Here is a 22,344-nt window from a genome sequence, read left to right on the forward strand (position 1 = left end):
CACGAAGACCACTTCCCATCAAAAGCAAGTGATCCAAGTTGTATATGACATGTGTCTGACATCTGGCAGGAAAAGCATGGAGAGTACCAAGGAATGGGGATATGCAGGACTTCTGAGAGGATCCCAGACCAGCATCCCTGTGTATTCCAGGCCTTGTTTTTAAGGTAGTCTGCTTGCATATTCTATCACTTGCCCCTGGAAATTGCCTGTCCACAGCTAAACAGATATTCTCCAGTTCTTCCCCAATAATACAGTCCATGTTCAACACAATGTCCTCATTTCCTCAGGGAAGAAACTTCCCCACTCAAAGTCACCCTTCTCTTGATGCATGCCACTTCTCTTCTGCATGCCACTTACAGGACTGCCACAGTACGCAGACACAGTGCCACTGTGACAGACCAGCACTTCAAACTCATTTGGAGCATAAACCAGGCCTTCAGCTCCCCTCCTACATGGCACAAAGAAGTTATGAAATGGTGCAAACTCACACAGGATTTGGCAGGCTCTTCCCACCTGTGTGAATCTCACTATGAATATGCTTTCTGCTTTTCAGCCATCTCAAGGGGAAACAACATGGAGCTCCATACTAGAGTTCATAAAAATCCTGTGATTAGTGGTGTCACAGCTGTGATCCCAGTCCACACAGACTTTAGACGTGGAAGTGCTACATCAAATGCTAAAGTGCAAGTGCAGTCACGATATCGACTGTGTGGATATCCCCATAGAAATGTGGATAATAGTTCTATGATATAACACTAGGCCTGGGCTGCTCTGGAGGTTTGATGTATATGTACACATTTCAGAGTTAACTGTATCAAGGGAGCATGGCACTGCTACCCAGGGTAATAGTGCAAGTGCACAATCAGGGGAAACAAGCACACAGAGATTACCCCCATTTTCTCAACACGCCTGTTTACTGATCCCATCCGAGGAGAAGCAAGGAACCATTATTGCAAAGTCTATGAAGGTGGAAGTGACTATGGATGCCCAGTACAGCAGGCTGAAACTCTATCCTCCCACAACTCCTTTCTCAAAATAAGCAGGCAAAGGTTCATCAGACAACATTCAGCATTCTGCATGGCATCTCCTCTTACACATCTGCTATGGTAATCACTCAGTAGCACAAGGGACTCTCTCAGGTAGAAGATATTCATAAGGTCAAAGTGTATTTTTGGCATTTCAAAACCATGTAACTATCTGAAGATCCATAAAGCCTGCACATGAAGACACTTTGGACCCTGAAAATCATCCTGTGAAAGAACATTCTGTTCATCCTACTTCATTCCTCTAGGTATCCTGGGACATGCATTCTCAAGACAAACACATCAACTCCATTTCCTGTCTTATGTCATGGCGCATGGAATTCCAGTTCCCACAGACAGATCTTCCCACTGCTCAAGGTCACCCCTCACACCAGGAAATTGTCAGGCCCTACCCAGTACCACAGGCCACAGATTCACTCCACACTTCAAGGCCCATTTCAAGTTTACTTATCCTTCTCAGCAACAACAGCACCACAAAACACTGACAGGCAGTATCATGTACAAGGTATCATGTACATGTACAGCACACTTTCTGCAGCTGACCCATTGTGTTCTGCAATGCTGTAACTATCTCAGAAGAAAGCATGACCTGGTAACAATAATCTTTTCAAAGGTGATGTCAAGAAATCTCTTAATGGGAATGGCACGGATGTCATGCTCTGAGAGGGAAACCAAAATGCTGGGGAGCATATGAGTGTAACATTCAAATCTGACCATTTACAGGAATGTTATTTGAGATTTGGTAGGGAAAGCTGGGGCTTGGGGGTTAATATTTCTTTCTAGTTGCAGAGAGGAACACTGCCCCATGGTTTTTGAAATAATGTCACTGTCGATACAAATTTGGAAAGGGCAAAACTAGCCAGGGTGTTCCATGACCATTCTCTGAATGGAAACATAAATCCACAGCGTAGGGACCAGGCAGCAGGAAGAAAAACAAATTTTACCTTTGCCACATTTACCTTTGGTCACATTGGGCTACCCGAACCCATATGTTACTAAGAAAAGCAAGAAGATATCGCAAAAAAATAAAAAAAAAAAACCCAACCAACCAAACAAACAAACAAAAAAAAAAAAAAAACAAAAAACAACCCCACCACAACAGGGATAAACTCTATACTGCCTTTATTATTTCCTTAATGATTCTAGTGGAGGAACCGACTAGATACGATTTTTCCATGGCACTCAAATAGCCACACTGCATCACATGTCTTGCAGAGGGAAATGAATGAAAAGAGGTTTCAGTAACAATTCAGAATAAAACAGGCGGGGTATCAGTCAACAAAGACAATAAGACGGCGTGTAGTGCTGGGAGGACTGTCAGAACCACAGCCTGCCTATCTTGCACTCCATCAGCAAACTCGGGTGGAAACCCTAAACAGAACCAGGCAAGACAGTTTCCAAACCTGACACCAATGGCACTTCTCATTGCAATAGGCAGGGAATTCATTCTAGGACAGAACAATTGACACACAGAGCAGCAAACTGCAGCTGGGGACCATAACTGCACCAGGCTGCGGCGATAATTCTATATTCCCCCAAAGGGCAGATGCAAGTGTGCCATTGCTATCCTTAAGCACTCGTGAAGAACCCGTCAAGCACTCATCGCTCTCAGTCCGTGGGAACGGAGCCCGGATTCCGGCAAAGCCTGCACACCTGGAGGGACAGAAGTGTTGGGTACAGGAGAGAGACGAGGGCAAGGTATTGGCACTGACCGTGTCGAGGAGAGCGGAGGGCTCCGGCTGCGCGTCCTTGGCTGCAGGAGCGGGCGGCGGCGGAGGGAAGTTGGGACTGAAAACCATGAGGTCGCTCTTGGCAGCGCCGTCCGCCACGCACAGGCTGCGGCTGTGGCGCTGCGAGTAGGACCAGCTGCCCACTTCGCTGGCGCACACGAGCGTCGTGGGCCCGGGCCCCGTGAGCACGGCCGCCCGCGGCGCCCAGCGCGACGCCCCGTACAGCACCACGGCCAGCAGGAAGAGGCTGGACACGGCGCAGATGGCCACCACCAGCCACACGTTGGTGGCCGCGCTCGCCGCCCCGGTCCCGAGCTCCACGCCCGCCGCCGAGCGCGACACCGCCGACAACGACGACGACGACGAGGATCCCGCGGCCAGCGCCGCCTCGGCGGCCTCGAGCAGAGATACGCTGATCGTGGCCGTGGCCGAGCGCGCCGGCTCGCCGTGGTCGCGCACGACGATCAGCAGCCTCTGGCGAGGCCCGTCCGCCTCGTCCAGCGCCCGCGCCGTGCTCACCTCGCCGCTGTAGAGCCCCACGCGGAACGGGCCCTTGCCCCGCGGCTCCCACAGCTCGTAGCGCAGCCACGCGTTGTAGCCCGAGTCGGCGTCCACGGCGCGGATCTTGGCCACCACCTGCCCCGCCGGCGCCCCCCACGCCGCCCACGCCCACAGCGTGCCCGACTCCGAGCCCGCCCCCGCCAGCGCCAAAGCCGCCTCCGCCGCCGCCTCGCCGCCCGCCTCCGCTGCAGAGCCCGCGGGCGGCAGCAGCGCCGGCGCGTTGTCGTTCTCGTCCAGCACGAACAGCTGCACCGTGGCGTTGCCGCTCAGCGGCGGCTCCCCCGCGTCCACCGCGCGCACCTCGAACTGCAGCACCTGCAGCTCCTCGTAGTCCAAGGGCTGCAGCGCCCACAGACGCCCGCTCTCCGCGTCCACCGACACGTAGCTCGACGCCGGACGCCACCCAACGCCCGACGAGGACCCCGCGGCGCCGCCGCCGCCCACGCCCACGCCCACGCCGCCGTCCCACACCGAGTAGCTGACGCGCCCGTTGGCCGCCTCGTCCGGGTCCCGCGCCCACAGCCGCGCCAGCTCCGCGCCCGCCGCGTTGTTCTCCCGCGCCAGCACCGTGTACACGGCCTGCGCGAACGAGGGCGCGTTGTCGTTCACGTCCGACACCGGCACCCGCAGCCCGCGGCTGGCGCGCAGCGCCGGCGCCCCGCCGTCCTCCGCACGCACCTCCACCTCGTACTCCGACACCCGCTCCCGGTCCAGCGCCTCGCGCAGCACCAGCGAGTACGAGCCCGCGAACGTCGCCTCCAGACCGAACGGCGACGCCGGCCACACCCAGCACCGCACGCGACCGTTCTCGCCCGAGTCCCGGTCCGACACGCTCAGCAGGGCCACCACCGTCCCCAACGACGCGTCCTCGGGCACCGGCACCGACAGCGACGTCACCCACAACTCCGGCGCGTTGTCGTTCACGTCCAACACCTCCAGCACTACCTTGCAGTGACCCGACAGCGGGGGTGTTCCCTTATCTCTCGCTTCAATACGAAAATTGAATACCTTGACTTCCTCGAAGTCTAGACTGCCTGTGAGGTGAATTTCCCCAGTGTTCGGATTGATGGAAATCACCTCTTTTCCACTTGGGGGAATAAAGTTCGTCACGGTATATGTCACCTCACTGTTAATTCCTTCGTCTGCATCCGTGGCCTTCACCCTCGTCACCAGCGTCCCCACCTCAGCGCTCTCTAGCAGCTGCACTTTATACACAGACTGGTTGAACTGGGGTGCGTTGTCGTTCGTGTCCAGCACGTAGATCACCAGCTCCATTGTCCCCGTCAGAGACGGCCGGCCCCCGTCTGTCGCCGTCAGCACCAACCGGTGCACGGGAATCGTCTCGCGGTCCAGAGATTTCGTTAAAACGAGTTCGGGTTCAATATTTCCATCATTCGATTTTTGTAAATCCAGAGAGAAATGCTCGCTGGGGCTAAGTGTGTAGGTGAGCTGCGCGTTCGCTCCGATATCCGCATCCGACGCGCCCTCCAGCGGGAAACGAAACCCAGGAGGGGAATTCTCCGATAAACTGAGGTTTTTCCGGGTGGCGGGGAAGACGGGAGCATTGTCGTTGATGTCGGTGACCTCCAGCTGCACATGGAAGACGCGCAGCGGCCGCTCCAGCAGCACCTCCAGGCGCAGCGCGCACGGCGCGCTCTTGCCGCACAGCTCCTCCCGGTCCAGCCGCGAGCTCACCAGCAGCGCGCCGCTCGCCCCGCTCACCTCCACGCTCGCCCGCCGGCCCGGCGCCACCAGCCGCAGCCGCCGCGCCTCCGCCTCGCCCGCCTCCAGGCCCAGGTCCTGCGCCAGACGGCCCACCACCGTGCCGGCCTTGGCTTCCTCCGGCACCGAGTAGCGCACCTGCCCGCCCGACAGCGCCCAGGCCGCCTGCAGCACCAGCACCCGCACCACTGCCGCACAACAACGCTCGCCCATCCTTCCTGCCGCTCTGCCCGCCGCCGCCGCTCTGGCTGCCGGCCCCGGCCCGGGCCCTGCACGGCTCCCCGCCGCCGCCCGCACGCACCGGCTCTGCTGCCCGGCCCGAGCCGCCCCCCCGCGCTCACAGCCGGGCTCTCCGCCGCACCGGGGCGGAGCCGCCCACACGGACCCGTTCCTGAGCCTGCAGCGACACCGTGCGCTGCTCCGCCGCCTCACACGCTCCGCGACTGCTCCCTTGCCTCCGCTCGGTCATGGCTATCCCCGCTGCCGTCCCTTCCTCTGTGCTCCTCTTCTTTTTCTTATTTCCTTTTCTTTATCGCTTGCTTGCCTAGATTAACTTCCTTCTCTATTCTTCTTCCTTTCTACCACCCGTTATTACTCTGGTTTTCATAGGTTTGCCTTTCACTTCACTTTCTTACTTTTTGCTTTTTATTTTTCCTGTTATTTGCCATTGTTTCCTCTCCACATTGTCCTTTTGCTTTATTGCCCTGCCCTAATCTTTATGCCATTTAGCCTTCCTTTCTTTCTCTCCTCTTCTTCACCCCCGACGGCGAATGGCCCGTTGCCTCCTGCACCGCGCTTGAGACCATTGACGTTGGAGCTTATTAGCGCTAATTATGCTATATCAGCGCCGGGGCGCGGTGCTCCAGGCAAAGAATGGCTGTTCCGGACCAGCTCTGCTCAGCGTGGAAACATAAGGTTGGTGCCTGCAGATCAGGTCCTTTAAATTCCTTCTTTTTGTTTTGATTCTCTTCTTTCTTTGTTACTTGCTTGCTCCCTTTCTGTCCCAATTTTTTCTTGTACAGTCGCCATCCTTCATATATCTTTGTCTCCTTCATTTTCTTCTGCTAATCTTTCTCTTCTTTTTTGTCTCTTTCCCTTCTATTTTCTGGTTCTCTTTCCCCATGTCTTCTTCATGCTCTTAATTGTAATATTTTTACTACCTCCTTCTTATTTTCTTTCTTTATCTCTTATGTGCTTCCATTTCCTTTACTAATATTCTTTCCAAATGTATATATAATAATACGAGCAATGAACACGTCCTTTGAATAATGTTCTCGTTCTTCTTCCTTGCAACGATTCCTTCCATTGCTTCTTTTGTCCACTTCTTCTTTGTCATTTTTCATCTCCCGTTTTATCTTTCTCTTCTTTGCTTTTTCTTTGTCTCACCTTTTCTGTTGCAGCCATCCTTGAATCTTCTATTGTGTATTTTCCCCTTAAGGAAATGTTTTAAAAATAGCTACACCATCACACCATGAAGCACCAACAGGCTTTAGGAACAGGGCACTCCCACCTCTCATTCCTCATGACAGGGAATAGCCTTCTTGCTTTCCTCCCATACCAAGCACCTGCAGCTTCCTCTCCCTTCACGATCCAGTCCACGTTTGCAGGCTTCAGTCATCTCAAGGACCCAAGAAATAAATCAACAAAGCAATCACATAGTAGAGAACAGCTTTGTTACATCAGAGAACATTCCACCCATTCAGACATATAATACAAAAAAGGCTCCAGAGTCCAAGTTACTAAGAGAGTCTCTCATCTACGAAATCAAACCCATCAGAGTCCAGCATGATAATCCTCCAAGACCACTGCAAAAAAAAACTCACGATGACACTACATCCGTCATTTAGCTCGATGGAGAACAATTCTGCCTGACTCATTTTTCACCTGCAGAGCTACTACAAAATTCACCACGGCATTGTCACTGAAAGCATCCTCTGCATGCCCAGCACATCTACCCCTAGAAAAGCATTAAGGTCACTTCTCCATCTGCCTTTCCTTCCCTCTTCTCACCCTGTGCCAGGAAGCAGGACAATTAAGTGAGTGGACAAAACATGCTCCAGACCTACAGGAATTTCAATTCAGGCAATATTTAGTTGATCCAATGTGAAGATACCACAGCTGAACAAGTGATGCATTGAGAGGCTGCATAGAACAGAGGTTAGACAGTGCTAAAGAAATAAAGTAGGGACTTATTAAAAGGCCTTCAAAGGATGCACCTTGGGCAGTGCAAGAGCCTGGCCAAGGCTACACCCAAGATGAATAATCAGTCACAAGTTCTCACACTTTTATAATGTTTGGTCCATTTAAATATTGGCGTTAATTGTCCAATTACAGCTCCAGGTCATGCAGTCCCATCCTCCCAGATTGCTCTCCTCAATTCACTATCGTTTGCACTTCCTAGGCCGGATCCTGCAACAGTGTCCTTGGTTCTGGGGCTGGAAAAGGATTGTTTTGTCTGACTGAACTGTGAGGAGGACTTGCTAACACTTCACATGAAGTTCAGAGTTATATACTAATGCAGTACAGAATCCAGAAAATACGGAAAGTATATCAGTAAAGCTAAAATTTAAGGCATCACAGGAACCAAAGTACACCTGTCTCTCACACACAGCCTCTTCTTCTAGGAGTAACTCACCTGTAGCATCACTGATTGATTATTCAGAAAAAGAAACTCCAGGACCAGGAGTACTTGTTTTACCTTAGTGCCAGCTAGAAGACCAAGACCAGGGAGATGACTGATGCCATGTCCCAAAAAAGCCTGGCAGAATGACACAAATTTCAAAAAGTCTTCTCTTTTATCAAGAAAATTGCACATTAAAGACAAGTGATTAAAGGCATGGATGGCCAGTCACTTCATAAGCTGTAATATCACAGGGAACAACATTAACCAAGAATACAGAGATCTGCTGGAGGTCCTGAGAGGATCCCAGAAGAGCAGCACTATGTGGTGCGTATTTTCATAAGGATTTCTATTGGCATCTTCTATCACAAGGCAGAGGAAATGGGATCTCCACAGCTAACCAGACATTCTCCAGTTCCTCCTCAATGCTGCAGGCCGTGTTCTACTCAGCATCTGCCTTTCCCTGGGGCAACACTCCTTCCCACTCAAATTCACCCTCCTCATCACATAAGCCCGCGCCTTATTTAGAGCCACACGCAGGATCCCTGCCAAGATATCAAACATTGCTCAACCCCAGAGACATGCCCTGTCTATAAACCCCACTCTGAATGTGATCCAGGCCCTTGTACTTCCTCATCTTCCTTCATGATCACCGCAAAAGATGTACAGAATGTCTAAAAACTCTTTCCAGCTACATGATCTTCACCACAAATGCTTTGTTCCTTTTCAGTAACCTTGGGTAGAAACACCACAGAGCTGCATTTTAGAGTTCATAAAAATTCTGTGATCAGAGCTGCGCCTGCTCTTATCCCGGTCGACACAGATTTATTTCTCCAAGAGAACACAGCAAGAGCCAAAGCACAAGAACACTCACAGGGTCAGCCATGAGGGACAGCTTGCACCACATGGACTGGGCTAATCATGCAGGTTTTGGGGTGTTCTTGCAGATATCAGAATGATCCACATGAGACATCAGGACACACCATCTCTACTGAGGCCACTTGTGTAGTGCACAAGTAAAGGAAGTTGAGCACATAAAGATTACAACCACATGTAATAAAATAAATCCTTGTAAATCCCACTTGAGGAAGAGCAAGGAATCATCATGGGAAATCTACAGCTCTAGAGCCTTACACAAGGATAGCAAGTTGAAGTGTTCCCCTCCCACAATACCTTGAAAGCTTGAACCTGAAAAAGCTGTTTCATCACACAACATTCAGCACTCTCCATCTCACCAGCTCTTACTATCACTGCCCAAGGGTCTCTGTACAAATCACAAACAGGATGGGACTGCTGGGGAACAAATCTCAAGCTGTTTGATTTTCCAGCATCACTCTATTTACATGGTTATGACAATGCCAGCAGCTCACATCTCCGGCAGCAGACAAAGAACTTAACGTTACAACTTACTTTTGAAGTTTTTTGACCAATCACACAAAGCAAAAGCATATTGACAGTAGTTCCATCCAACCACTATAAGCACATGTTCCTTCAGTTAAACACTGCTTGCTTATTGCAAATACAATACCTGCTTGTAACCCTTAAACACAATGCACAGAGCTCCATTCTAATCTTAGAACTTCCTAATATCTCCCTAGATATACTTTTCTACAGCTTAGGGAGTTATTCTAGACAAGTGTTAATACACAGAACATTGTTCTATTTGTCCTTACTTTTCTACTTATATAATTTTTCTGCTGACAAATCTCATGGCTACTGCTTAGCTCTAATCCCAGTTCTGCTGTCTCTGAGGCCTGCCTTTTGCAGCTTTGCCAAAAGGCCCTCTGATTTTAAGGATCCCCACATTTACCAACACATGGCGTACACCAGGCAGGCAGCAGCAGCAGAGACAGTCCCTGGTGGAGAGATTCCTAACTGCAAGGGACATTGTGGGAGTTTCAGTATAACACACTCATCTCTTTACCAGGAGGGCCTCCCACTCCAGACCCTTAGGAAGCAGGAAAGCATCCTCAACAAGAACACTCTTCTGTTCCCATCCTGTCTCAGCTTTCCTGTACAAATTCTTCACTCTGAGACCCGTTCTAAAGACAGATATATAACCTCATTATATTTTATTACACGATCCATTGTCTCCCCAAGAATTTTCACTTCCCCACACCAGTCTTTCTGCTGCACATGGTCATCCTTCCCATCAAAAAAGTGCCAGGCCCTGCTATATACAACAGACCACAGTTTCCTTTCCTACCACTGGTTCAACATGACAATGGCTTATGCTTCCCAGCAATGACACACGGTAAAAATCCAGGGACGGTATCATCAACACAGTGAATAAGAGATGCTCTGCTGCTGACACCTCATGTTTTGTAATGCTTTTCTACAGGAATATTATTTTCAGAGGTGATGTAGAAACCTCTAAACAGCAATGGCTTTGATTTTGTGCTCCAAAGAAGAACAAAAACTGTGGCAAGGACACTACTATAATAGATGGTATTGCCTGTGTAGGAGAATGTTATTTGAGAATTGGTGGGGAAAGGTGATCCTTGGATTTTGAGGGCTATTTGTTTATTTGTTCATTACAGAAGTGAAGATTTCCACAGTTAAAGTTCTTTTAAGTCTTGATCATTGACATTTCATGTAAATTTTGAGGACATCAAAAAAAGGACAATGTACTTGACACTACATTTCTTGTCAGAAATGCAAATCCTCAGAACATGCAGAGCAGAAAAACAACAAATAAATTTTTCTTTAAACACATACCTCGGGTCACACTCTTCTCCCTGAACGCTTTATACTAAAATAACCAGAGCAACACGATACTTACTAAAAGATCATAGGAAATCTATTGCCACAACTACCCTATTTTCTAAATGAGTCTCATAGTAGAAAAATAATAGAAAACTTTTGCCTACGAATACCCATTTTTCACCTTGGATCACACCTTCACATGACCATAACTAAAGGGGAAGATGCCAGTTTTCAAATGAAAAAACAAACAAACAAACAAAAAAAAAAAACAAAAAAAAACCAACCAACCAAGAATACCAGCATGATCAAAAGTCAGCAAAAGCAAGGAGGTGCTACACAGAACCTGCGAGTCTCTCACCAACAAAGCCTGTCTGTCTTGAACTCCTTCATGCAAATAGGGTGGAAATGCTACACATGAGAAAAACAACCCCCTTGCTGTCTGCAAATTTCTTATCGCCGAGCACCCCTTGTCGCACAGAAAAGTAATTTAATTCTAGAGCAGAAAAACTCACACTTAGGGGACCAAACCTCACTTGCCTACAGTAACTCCTCGCGAAGGCTGCCTTAATTATATTCTAGACCCCCTAAGAAAGAGCGGGAGGCTACAACAAGGTCGCGGTGACAGATGTAAACGTGCGATTGGCATTCTTAAGGACCCGCTAGCTACCCCAGATCCGCAAGCCGTGAGAACGGAGCCCGGCTTCAAATAGCAGCGTCTCATTAGGGCGGATAAAAAGGAGCAGACAGGGGAATGAAAGCAGTGGCACTGACCGTGTCGAGGAGAGCGGAGGACTCCGGCTGCGCGTCCTTGGCTGCAGGAGCGGGCGGCGGCGGAGGGAAGTTGGGACTGAAAACCATGAGGTCGCTCTTGGCAGCGCCGTCCGCCACGCACAGGCTGCGGCTGTGGCGCTGCGAGTAGGACCAGCTGCCCACTTCGCTGGCGCACACGAGCGTCGTGGGCCCGGGCGCCGAGAGCACGGCCGCCCGCGGCGCCCAGCGCGACGCCCCGTACAGCACCACGGCCAGCAGGAAGAGGCTGGACACGGCGCAGATGGCCACCACCAGCCACACGTTGGTGGCCGCGCTCGCCGCCCCGGCCCCGAGCTCCACGCCCGCCGCCGAGCGCGACACCGCCGACAACGACGACGACGACGAGGATCCCGCGGCCAGCGCCGCCTCGGCGGCCTCGAGCAGCGACACGCTGAGCGTGGCCGTGGCCGAGCGCGCCGGCTCGCCGTGGTCGCGCACGACGATCAGCAGCCTCTGGCGAGGCCCGTCCGCCTCGTCCAGCGCCCGCGCCGTGCTCACCTCGCCGCTGTAGAGCCCCACGCGGAACGGGCCCTTGCCCCGCGGCTCCCACAGCTCGTAGCGCAGCCACGCGTTGTAGCCCGAGTCGGCGTCCACGGCGCGGATCTTGGCCACCACCTGCCCCGCCGGCGCCCCCCACGCCGCCCACGCCCACAGCGTGCCCGACTCCGAGCCCGCCCCCGCCAGCGCCAAAGCCGCCTCCGCCGCCGCCACGCCGCCCGCCTCCGCTGCCGAGCCCGCGGGCGGCAGCAGCGCCGGCGCGTTGTCGTTCTCGTCCAGCACGAACAGCTGCACCGTGGCGTTGCCGCTCAGCGGCGGCTCCCCCGCGTCCACCGCGCGCACCTCGAACTGCAGCACCTGCAGCTCCTCGTAGTCCAAGGGCTGCAGCGCCCACAGACGCCCGCTCTCCGCGTCCACCGACACGTAGCTCGACGCCGGACGCCACCCAACGCCCGACGAGGACCCCGCGGCGCCGCCGCCGCCCACGCCCACGCCCACGCCGCCGTCCCACACCGAGTAGCTGACGCGCCCGTTGGCCGCCTCGTCCGGGTCCCGCGCCCACAGCCGCGCCAGCTCCGCGCCCGCCGCGTTGTTCTCCCGCGCCAGCACCGTGTACACGGCCTGCGCGAACAAGGGCGCGTTGTCGTTCACGTCCGACACCGGCACCCGCAGCCCGCGGCTGGCGCGCAGCGCCGGCGCCCCGCCGTCCTCCGCACGCACCTCCACCTCGTACTCCGACACCCGCTCCCGGTCCAGCGCCTCGCGCAGCACCAGCGAGTACGAGCCCGCGAACGTCGCCTCCAGACCGAACGGCGACGCCGGCCACACCCAGCACCGCACGCGACCGTTCTCGCCCGAGTCCCGGTCCGACACGCTCAGCAGGGCCACCACCGTCCCCAACGACGCGTCCTCGGGCACCGGCACCGACAGCGACGTCACCCACACCTCCGGAGCGTTGTCGTTCTTGTCTAAAACCTTCACTTCCACGCTGCAGTGACCCGATAGCGGGGGTGTCCCTTTATCTCTCGCTTCGATCTCAAGGTCATATGACTGACTTTCTTCGAAATCCAGTTCACCGGCTGTCCGTATTTCCCCGGACTTTTCGTCGATTTTGAAAAGGTCCTGAATTTTGGCAGAAACCGTGTTGCTAAAAGAATAATATATTTCTTGATTAATTCCCTCATCATTGTCTGTCGCTGTTAGTTGGAAAAACACAGTTCCAGGGGTCGTATTTTCCGGTACCTGCACTTTATACACGGACTGGTTGAACTGGGGCGCATTGTCATTTGCATCGAGCACCGAGATCACCAGGTCCATTGTCCCTGTCAGAGACGGCCGGCCCCCATCAGTTGCTGTCAGCACCAACCGATGCACGGGAATCGTCTCGCGGTCCAGAGATTTCGTTAAGACGAGGAATACGGAGATTTTATTTTCGTCTTTGGATTTCACTTCCAAGCTAAAATGCTCGCTTGGGCTGAGTGTGTAGGTGAGCTGCGCATTTGCTCCGATATCCGCATCCGACGCGCCCTCCAGCGGGAAACGAGACCCCGGCACAGATGATTCCGCGATGCTGAGGTTTCTGCGAGCGGCGGGGAAGACGGGGGCATTGTCGTTGATGTCGGTGACCTCCAGCTGCACATGGAAGACGCGCAGCGGCCGCTCCAGCAGCACCTCCAGGCGCAGCGCGCACGGCGCGCTCTTGCCGCACAGCTCCTCCCGGTCCAGCCGCGAGCTCACCAGCAGCGCGCCGCTCGCCCCGCTCACCTCCACGCTCGCCCGCCGGCCCGGCGCCACCAGCCGCAGCCGCCGCGCCTCCGCCTCGCCCGCCTCCAGGCCCAGGTCCTGCGCCAGACGGCCCACCACCGTGCCGGCCTTGGCTTCCTCCGGCACCGAGTAGCGCACCTGCCCGCCCGACAGCGCCCAGGCCGCCTGCAGCACCAGCACCCGCACCACCGCCAAACAACAATGCTCGACCATCCTTCCTGCCGCTCTGCCCGCCGCCGCCGCTCTGCCTGCCGGCCCCGGCCCGGGCCCCGCACGGCTCCGCGCCGCCGCACGCACGCACCGGCTCTGCTGCCCGGCCCGAGCCGCCCCCCCGCGCTCACAGCCGGGCTCTCCGCCGCACCGGGGCGGAGCCGCCCTCGCGGACCCGTTCCTGAGCCTGCAGCGACACCGTGCGCTGCTCCGCCGCCTCACACGCTCCGCGACAGCGCCTGTGCCTCCGCTCCGTCATGGCTGTCTCCTGTGCTGTTTCTTCCTGCCGTTGTAGAATTTCTTTCTCCCTTTCTTTGTCTCTTTTGTCTTTCCTTCTTCTTCTTTCGTTCTTGCCTTTTCTTCCTTCCTTAGCTTCTTCTTGTTTCTTAGTTGTCTCCTCTTGTTTTTTTCTATTTTACTTCCCTTTATTCTTTCTTCTCCTTGTTCAGTTTTTCATCCTTGCCTTGTCATGCCCTATCGTTTACTCCCCTTTCCCTTCTCTTCCATTCCGTTTCTCTTCCTTACCCCTGCTGGTCGATCGTTGGTCGCCTTAGGCACCGCGGTGGGCATCATCAATTTGGATTAGTCAGCACTAATTACAGACACCACCGCCGCATGCGGTGCTCTCTGCCAGCCGGACCTTTTTAGGCACCAGCTCCATTCCACCATTCCACATCTTGAGGTAATTTCGGTACGTGTGGGTCACTTCGTTTGCTCTTCTCTGTCCTTTCTTCTTCACTGATTTACAAATCTGTATTCATTCTTAGCTTTCTCCTTCAGTCCTGTATTCTTCGGCCATGTATTTGGTGCACTCCTGTAATGTAATTTATGCCTTCATTCTCCTTTCTTTTATTTGCAATCTTTTTTGCCTCCTTTCTTTCTTCCTCTCTCACCTCCCTTTCTTTCTGTGTGCAGTGATACCGTCAATGACATGTCACTTATATAGTTTATGGTTTCTTCTGTTCTCTCTTTTTCCATTTATTTCTTCATCCTTCTCTGCTTCTCGTTTATTTTTGCATTGTTTCTTTCTTCTTTTTCTTCTTTTTCATAGTCTTCTGTTCCCCCGATTCCTTCTCTTCTTCTCTTCTTGCCTCTCCTTTGTCTCCTTAACCAAGTAATTTTTCATATAATTACATCACTCTCGACATGGAGTGCAAACATGTATTTTGGTAAGAGTCCCCTTCCTCTTTCCTGCCGACTTTCATCTCTCCAGATGAGGAACAAATTTCCTGCTTTTCTGCAATTTATGCAAGACAGACAGACTGTCCCTTCTCCATCGCTTCCCTCCCCTTTTGGAAGACGGACACACTCCTGAACCCCTTATCACAACGAAGAGATTCCACCTCCCTCTGATAGAGCAGCCCAAGCCACAGATATTTCGACATCTGTGCAAAAGGCTTCGATTACACCAAAACCCCAGGGGACTGTTTGAATCTTTCCTTCGGAGATTCAAACGCATCAGAGCCCAGCACACCAAGCCTCCAAGAATGCTGAAAAGGCACGGGACCAGCACAGCTCCTGTATTCATACAGCTCGATGAAGAGCTGTTCTTGCAGCCTGGTGAATGGCAAGTTCTTCTCCATTCCGGCAGACAAGCTCTGCCAGGATACAGCAAGAACCTCTCTATGCAGGGGCAGAGATCCCCAGCTAGGCAGACGTTCTGCAGTTTGTCACCAATGACACAGCCCACGTGCTACACAGCGTGTCCTTTCATCAAGGAAGACTCTTCTCTACTCAAATTCAGTCTCCCTATGACAAATCCCCAATCCCTACTCCATGCCACTCAGAGGGAAGGATCACTGCCACAGTACACAGACGACTGCCCCACCACAACATTCCTCATTAATGGCGAAAAAAAAAAAAAAGGTATACAGTCTCCTTTTCTCCATCCCGGCAAAACCGATTTCGTGCTGTGGGAAGATTTCTTACCACCATTTGAAGCTTTTCTTACTAGCATTTGAAGCTTCAGGGCAAACTCCTCTACATGCCCACACAGCTCTGGCCTGCGCTCCTAACATTCACCACCTGCCCCACAGCACCTCCGTCAGGAGCACCAAGGACAAGAATAACCTCTGCTGCCACATCTGTAGCTTCTGTACACAAACCAAGGCTCAAAACATTATTAAATACGATTGTGTTACTGACCTGTTTGTGTTCCTGCTTTATTGATCTCTGCAGTGCCGCCGGTTCTTATGGAAATCTGCTGCTGAATGCAGTCAGGATTTCTGTGGGTATAAATGATGTCTTGATTCCAGATCCATCCCTGTGCCATTTTGCCTGGTCTATGCCATCAATGCAAAGATGAATTCTTCCTACTGTGTCTTTGTAACTTACCTGTATTTTTGTAACACAAGCAGCAACAGGGTTTTGTCCCCAAGGAAGACATTCAGACAGTTTATGTTTCACATCCCAAATCCTGGTGGAACTAGGCTGTGAAGATGAAGAGTGCTTCTCCCCTCCAGCGCTTCTCTGGAACAGCCCACGGTAAACAGCAAAAGGAGCCTCGCAGGCACTGCTGTCGCCGAGGATGGGGGTTTATTAAACCCATTAGCACATCCTTTTCTCATTCCTAACATCCACACGGGTTTTGTCCTTCTCTCCCTTGGATTAGGTTTGCAGATTCACACTCTACTTACCATAGACCACAGGTAAACATACACAGGCAAATCCATTCTATCAAGTAGAACAGTATTTGTTAACCTTTTCCAGGTGCAGACAACAGAATTGATCTTTTTCATAACAGAGGACTGGCGAGAAAATCCTGCACAGCACAATTTTTGTCAGGTTGATCTGGAGACGTGTTCCCGAACTCGTGAATTTCCTAGAGTTTTCTGACAGTTTGTTTTAATTTCTGCAGCAAAAGGAAATAACCGTTTGGGTAGAGATCACTGTCTTGACTCGTGGATAGGAAGAGATGCTAGGGATGATCTTCTATCAACAAATCAATCACGTTTGCTCCATGTGAATCCAGGACAAGAGGTGTTTAAGCAGGACAGATTTTGGCTTTTGTTGTTTGTTTGTTTGTTTTTCTCGTTTGTTTGCATTTTTAGTTTGGTTATGTTTTGGGTTTTTGGTTTGTTTGGTTGGTTTTTATTTTTATGGTGAGTTTGTTTCAGTTGATTGAAATTTTCCCCACTACTTACCTGTTTCTCTTTGCTAAATTAATTCACTTACCTGGAATAAGTAGGTCTTCTCTGTAGAAATATTTCATGCCGTGTTCATGGAGGTGAAAATATAATGCTGATGTCAGCAAACTCGATCTACAGGCATCTTAAGAGCTGTACTAAGTTACGATTGCTGTATGCAAAATGTAGTAGGATATTTTAAATAAGTAAAACATCTGTTAATGAGGTGACAAACACTGACGCCGAGGACATAGGACACGGTGTCCTTTTTATTTTGGTCTGAACGCCTGTCTATATAATTTTCATATCCACCAAGTAGCAGCTTCACTAAATGGTTCCACAATGCCAAATATCTGAGCTAAGCTAGAAATAAACATGTTTCTAAACCGAAGACAGAGTCAAAGACTCCAAGATCACCTACAGGAAGAGTTGTTTCTTGCTTATTCAGATCCAGTCCGTGTGGGATTCTCACGCTGATGAAATCCAGCTACTACCTGAGTAGCAGCGGGGCAGGGGTGACATAGGCGAACCCTTAGGCATTGTAGCGTTGCACTACTACCACAGATGCACAATTAAGTGCCTTTTATAGAACCTGCACCTATAAGAAGAACCCACTAATGTCATAAGAAAAAGCTGAAATGATCCTGCAAAAAGCACACGAGTTGGTGGAAGGCTTGGTTTAGCTAATTCAGCTTTGGTCAGCCTTGGAGCATTCTCAGCGCTTCTGACTAAGCAGCGAGGGTGGTGATCCACAGAGAGGATCTGTAGAAAAAAATCAGTATAAACTACTCATCTTAACACCCTGAAAGTCCATTAAGTGCCTGAGCGTTACTGTGAGCCTTCTTCATTAGGCAGGAACGGATGAAAGCCTGGTTAAAGTCCTGAAAAATATTAAACACGTGTTTCGACATCCCAAGTTCAGAGCATGCATCAGAGCTCACTGACTCATCGCTGGACTCTTAGAGAAGCGATTACAGCCCAGAGGCAAACACAAGTCAAAATGTTCGTCTCCTATTGTTCTTTAGAGAGCGGAGAGACACACAGACTTTGCCAGGGGTGTTTGGAACGCTCTGTTTAGATCCCCGCTGAAATTAGCTCGTTCCTCCAGTTACACTCGGAGACATAGAGAATTGGCAAGAGAAGGAAAAGCAGCAGCTCCGACAGAATCGCTCCCATCATACAGGACACTTCCAGCCCCACCACCCCAGGATGGAAAGCACCGCACAGCAGCTCCACATCGGCCGCCTTGGGGCGACTGTCTCCGCCGACGAGGATCCGGAAAGAAAAGCTCGTTCCCTCCAGAAGGACAGACGAGTCCTGATCTCGCACCGTGGGATTTATCTTTGTGTCGTTCTCACCTCCTTGGCGCAGTTTAGCGCTTAGAGCACCTCACAGAAAAGCTGGGTCGGGTTTCAAAGCCTCCTGAGGCCGAAAGCTCTTCTACTATGCAAGAGTACCCTAAGCACCGAGACAAGGGCTGCTCACAGGGTCCCATCGGTCTTTCAGCGAGGCATTCCTCCCTGGACAATGCGGGTGGGGGACGAGGAAGGAGACGCCGTGGTGGCTCAGCGGCCGGAGCACCCACGCACGGCGTTTCGTCTTCGCTTCTGCACATCACCTGCAGCAGTCCCCGAACAGAAGGGGTCAGGCTCAGAGAGCGGGGAATGGACTGAAATCTCCATCTCCTTCCCTATCTGACTTCGGGACCTGGCACAGCTGAAGTCCCGACCTTCTTCGGGAAGCTGCTGTGCTTCCCATGCCGGTGACCGGACCCGCGGTCGGCCCTGAGCTGTCCCGCTCTCCCGGGGGATTCAGCGCCTTGTCAGCTCTTTCATTCCCTCCGCAGAGGCCCAGCTCCCTGCTCGGCCGGGTTTCCACCCTCAATCCGCAGGAAGACAAGAGCGGCACCAGTCGGAATGCGCGTTAAAAAATATATTTAAAAATTAAAACAAAATTTCATAATAATAAAACAATAACAGCCACTGCCAAACCACTCCCCAGGCAGCGCGTCCCTCCCGGGCCCGCACGGATCCTCTCGGCGCTGGGGCGGAACTCGCCTCCCTCCGCTTCCCCCGTCCGCCCCGCCCCGCCGGAAGCTCCCGGCTGTCTCCGTTCCAACGGCGGCGGCGGCGGCAGCTCCGGTGTAGGCACCGCTGGCGAGAGATGGAGCCGTCACCCGAGCGGGTCCTGGCTCTCACTCATACCCCGCTGGCAGCGGCTCTTCCCTCGCTGTCTGTCTCTCTCCTGTCGCTCGAGGTGTCGTCCTCAAGCATCCATTATTTCGGCCGGAGTTCCGCTGTGTGGGTTCATGGAAGCCAGGATTTTCTCACGTGCTAAGAGCTGTAGGGATATGGTGCCTGCCTGCTGGCCGCTCCTGGATTCTCCCTCTGAGGGAAGGCACGTCTGCCCCCGCGGATTGCGGGCAGGCAGGGATGTCCTTCAGCAAGAAACATTTTGGTTGTTTATTCCGCGATGAGAGCTCATGCGATAACCGCTCTCAGCCTTGCTCATAAGCGACACCCAGACATTGGCAGTGGCCCAGGGACTCCCGGTTTTCCCGGGAGACAGCGGGCACCGAGCCCTGGCCGTGGGCTGGGGGGATTCTGCCCTGCCCGCTCCCTCGCTGCTCAGCACGGGGAGGAGCTGAGCTGAAAATTCCCCGAGAAAACACATGAGGCACCCTTACAGATGGAGGATAAAACGTGGAGAACAATATTTATGGGCTGCAATTAGCACTGACCCGCAGGAAAAGCGGGAGAGGTCGGGGATCCCGCCCAGGGCTGGACAGCGCCTGTGAGCGGGGTTTCTCTGGGGCGGGACCCTTTGGAAAGGATCTCGGAAGAGAACTCGAGTTCCCAGGGAGCTGGCCGAGCCTACGAGGCTTGCAGAGATGATGATGAGCACCCACGCTGGGCCTGAATCCAGGGGGTTCTTTGCGGGTCCTGTCCCGGGGCTGAGGGAAGCTCCGCGTTGTCCGTGCCTGGGAAAGCCGTGCGGGCACCGGGCACTCCGGGAGCCCGGCTGGCCCATCCCGTTCCTTTCCATTTGCCGAGTTCATTCCCCAGACACCATTAGAGCTGCCTCTCGGGAGCAGATGGTTCCCCTCCGTCCCGAGCTTCATCCCGGACAGATTGCATACAATTTATTAATAACCCAACAGATGCTCGGGCACTTTCCAGCTCAGATTATATTTCCTGATTGCTCAAATCCCGGCGGGGGGGGGGAGCTGTTCGTTTATCTTCCACCGTTCCTCTTTGTGCCTTTACCAGCACCGACCCCACAAGGAGGGAGAGGGCGACATCCTTGTGTGTGTGTCCCCGTCCTAATTCAGGGTGTAAGTGTTTGATAACTGAATGTGGCCTGATGCCAGCCTTGGTTCGGGTCTCCCAGCCCCTCGGCTCTGTTCTGCTGGGGCTGCCCCACTTCCCCCCGGCACTGCACGTTCGGGGCCCTCCGGTGCTGCCAGGGCTCGCCAGGGTCTGGCACATGTCGTGATTCCCAGTAAAACATCAAGGATTTACGCCCTTTAATTCCAAGGTTGTCCTAATTGGGCTGCGAAGAGCCGGGTTCCCCCTCCCAGAGCTGCGGGATTGCTGCATCCAGGTGAAATTAAAACATCATCGTGAAAAAACGCTCCACACGAATTCCCCCATCCTTGGGCAGTTCGGGCAGTTCGGGCAGAGCTGAGGGTCGGCAACCTCTTATCCCTCACCAACACAGGGTCTTAAGAGAGGAGTATTTGTAATTTCAGGAGGGGGATGTACAAGGAGATATACAGGGCTTATGCCCTGTGAGACCCCTCCTGGAGCAAGATAAAATGCTCTGAGCTCCAGAAAAAAGCCATCACAGACCTTTCAGCAATGCTGTGTTCAATTTTAATGTATAAAATGGGCTTTTCTTTGCTCTGTAGGGAGAAGCACAAAAGCAGCAGGTTGTTTATCCTACTGAATAAACTAAATGTAGGTCTCTGAGGGATCTTATGCAAACCACTTACCTTGAAACACAGCCCCACGGGAAAGTGAGCTATGGAGAGAGGCACAGTAAATGTTTTACATCTTCAAAGCAGCATCCAAGTGCCTGGCTCAGCACCAGCTCCCAACAGGTATCGAGGAAGGTAGGGGCTGTGATTGTAATTAGGAATGCAGGAATCACTTTTAAGACATAGGTAACAGGATATTTGGGGCTGGGGTTTATTGGAGCCTGAGGCAGGGATTGACCCTAAAGGCTCACGGCTAAAATTAAGTCTTGAGGCTGAAGGTTAATTGCTAAAGAGAGAGTTTGGAGGAAAAATGCATTTATTATTAGGACGCATGCCACAGTGTAGCTTTAAAATAAAAATAGGCAATCATTTCTGCTCAGTGGTAAAAGGCACTTCACTTTCTGTGAATGCAGGTGAGAGACACTCTCAGCAATAACAGCAGAAGAATATTAAAGTCTGTTACATTTTTCATAGCCCTTGACATTTGCAATATAATTCCACTTCCTTGCCTTCGCCAAGCCAAACAGATTTAGTGCAGGGGGGAGTTTTCTTCATTTCAGCCTCTGTAAATAAAGTCAGAGAATGATGTGGTTGCAGGAGAAATAGTTCCTTCCTCCTTGCTCTACAGCAAGAGGGGAGAGTGGCATGAAATGATGGAAAGGGAAATCAGGGTGTAAAAGCTGAGGGGGTTGTTAAGATGGCCAGAGGAGAGGATGCAAAGGGGGGCTGTGGGCTGGCAGAGACTGAGCTCTTTGCAGTTTCAGGCAGAATCCCTCTTATACCTTGCACCCAGAACCCACAGCAATTTCATTTCTCATCCAGAGGTTCCCCTAATACCTCAGGTTCCCTGAAATGTCCACCGGAAAGGAAGTGCAGGGAAATTCCAACACTGGCACAGGTTTCCTGGCAAGATAGTGGCTTTTAAATCCAGTTTTTAATGCTTTGTCCATCCTTCTTCCTTGTTTTTACAATAACAACTACAAATATTATCCCATGGCACAAATTTTTAGAGTTGGTTAAATTAGAAAAATCTCTACCCGTAGTTCTTTTCTCTCCCTTTGCTGTGCAGGTCCTGAAAGCCATCTCCTTTTTCTTTCACAGGCCTTCCAAATGCTTACATACTCAATGAGTCTTCCTAGGTGCCAGAATAAAGCAAAGAATGAGCAAAACCTGAGACAGCAACAAATAATTTTCTGGGTTGATCAATGTTCTTTAATCACTCACCACTTTCTGTCACTGGCAAATTGTCACCAGAGTAAGAAAATCTTCTTCAGTCACACACATATTTTAAGGGAATGATGTAATGATGTGATCTGATGCTGTTTTGCTTATTTCTAGTCCTTCTCATTAATAAACTCTAGAAAAGGGAAATATAAGCACAACCAAAATAACAATGTTACAATTAGAACCTTGTAACAAACTAAACTAAAATTGTAAGGATTAACTTCCTACATTTCCCCGCTTTGTTCCCATCACAATTGCCTTGTGAATGAAAGGCTCATCTGTACTATTCATCACTGAGAGGGAAGAAACATCCATAAAGACCAAATGGAATCATCCTTTGAAAGATCAGCTG

At 51.8% G+C, this 22,344-nt stretch overlaps 2 protein-coding genes across 2 annotated transcripts in view; both read right to left on the reverse strand.

Annotated features, from left to right (window-relative positions):
- LOC134424629 (protocadherin alpha-C1-like) overlaps positions 1-13,667 on the reverse strand; it is a 209,378-nt gene extending 195,711 nt beyond the window's left edge. The window contains exon 1 of the mRNA XM_063168514.1: positions 11,154-13,667. Coding sequence (XP_063024584.1) covers positions 11,154-13,667 — 2,514 coding nt within the window. The remainder of the gene's footprint in view (positions 1-11,153) is intronic.
- LOC134424988 (protocadherin alpha-8-like) lies at positions 2,019-5,269 on the reverse strand. The gene is made up of 2 exons (XM_063169199.1): positions 2,722-5,269; positions 2,019-2,038 (listed from the first exon to the last, which is right to left on the reverse strand). Exons 1-2 carry the CDS (start codon positions 5,267-5,269, stop codon positions 2,019-2,021), a joined length of 2,568 nt encoding a protein of 855 aa, XP_063025269.1.
- Positions 13,668-22,344: the final 8,677 nt, after the last annotated feature.

The sequence above is a fragment of the Melospiza melodia genome, chromosome 14 (genome assembly GCF_035770615.1).
Source record: "Melospiza melodia melodia isolate bMelMel2 chromosome 14, bMelMel2.pri, whole genome shotgun sequence".
NCBI classification, from domain to species: domain Eukaryota; kingdom Metazoa; phylum Chordata; class Aves; order Passeriformes; family Passerellidae; genus Melospiza; species Melospiza melodia.

Coding starts and splice junctions, on each gene's coding strand:
- LOC134424988 (XM_063169199.1), bottom strand. CDS start 5,269: ATGGGCGAGCGTTGTTGTGCGGCAGTGGTGCGGGTGCTGGTGCTGCAG. Junction 2,039..2,721: donor CTTGCCCTCGTCTCTCTCCT/GTACCCAACACT, acceptor TGCTTTTCTTAG/TAACATATGGGTTCGGGTAG.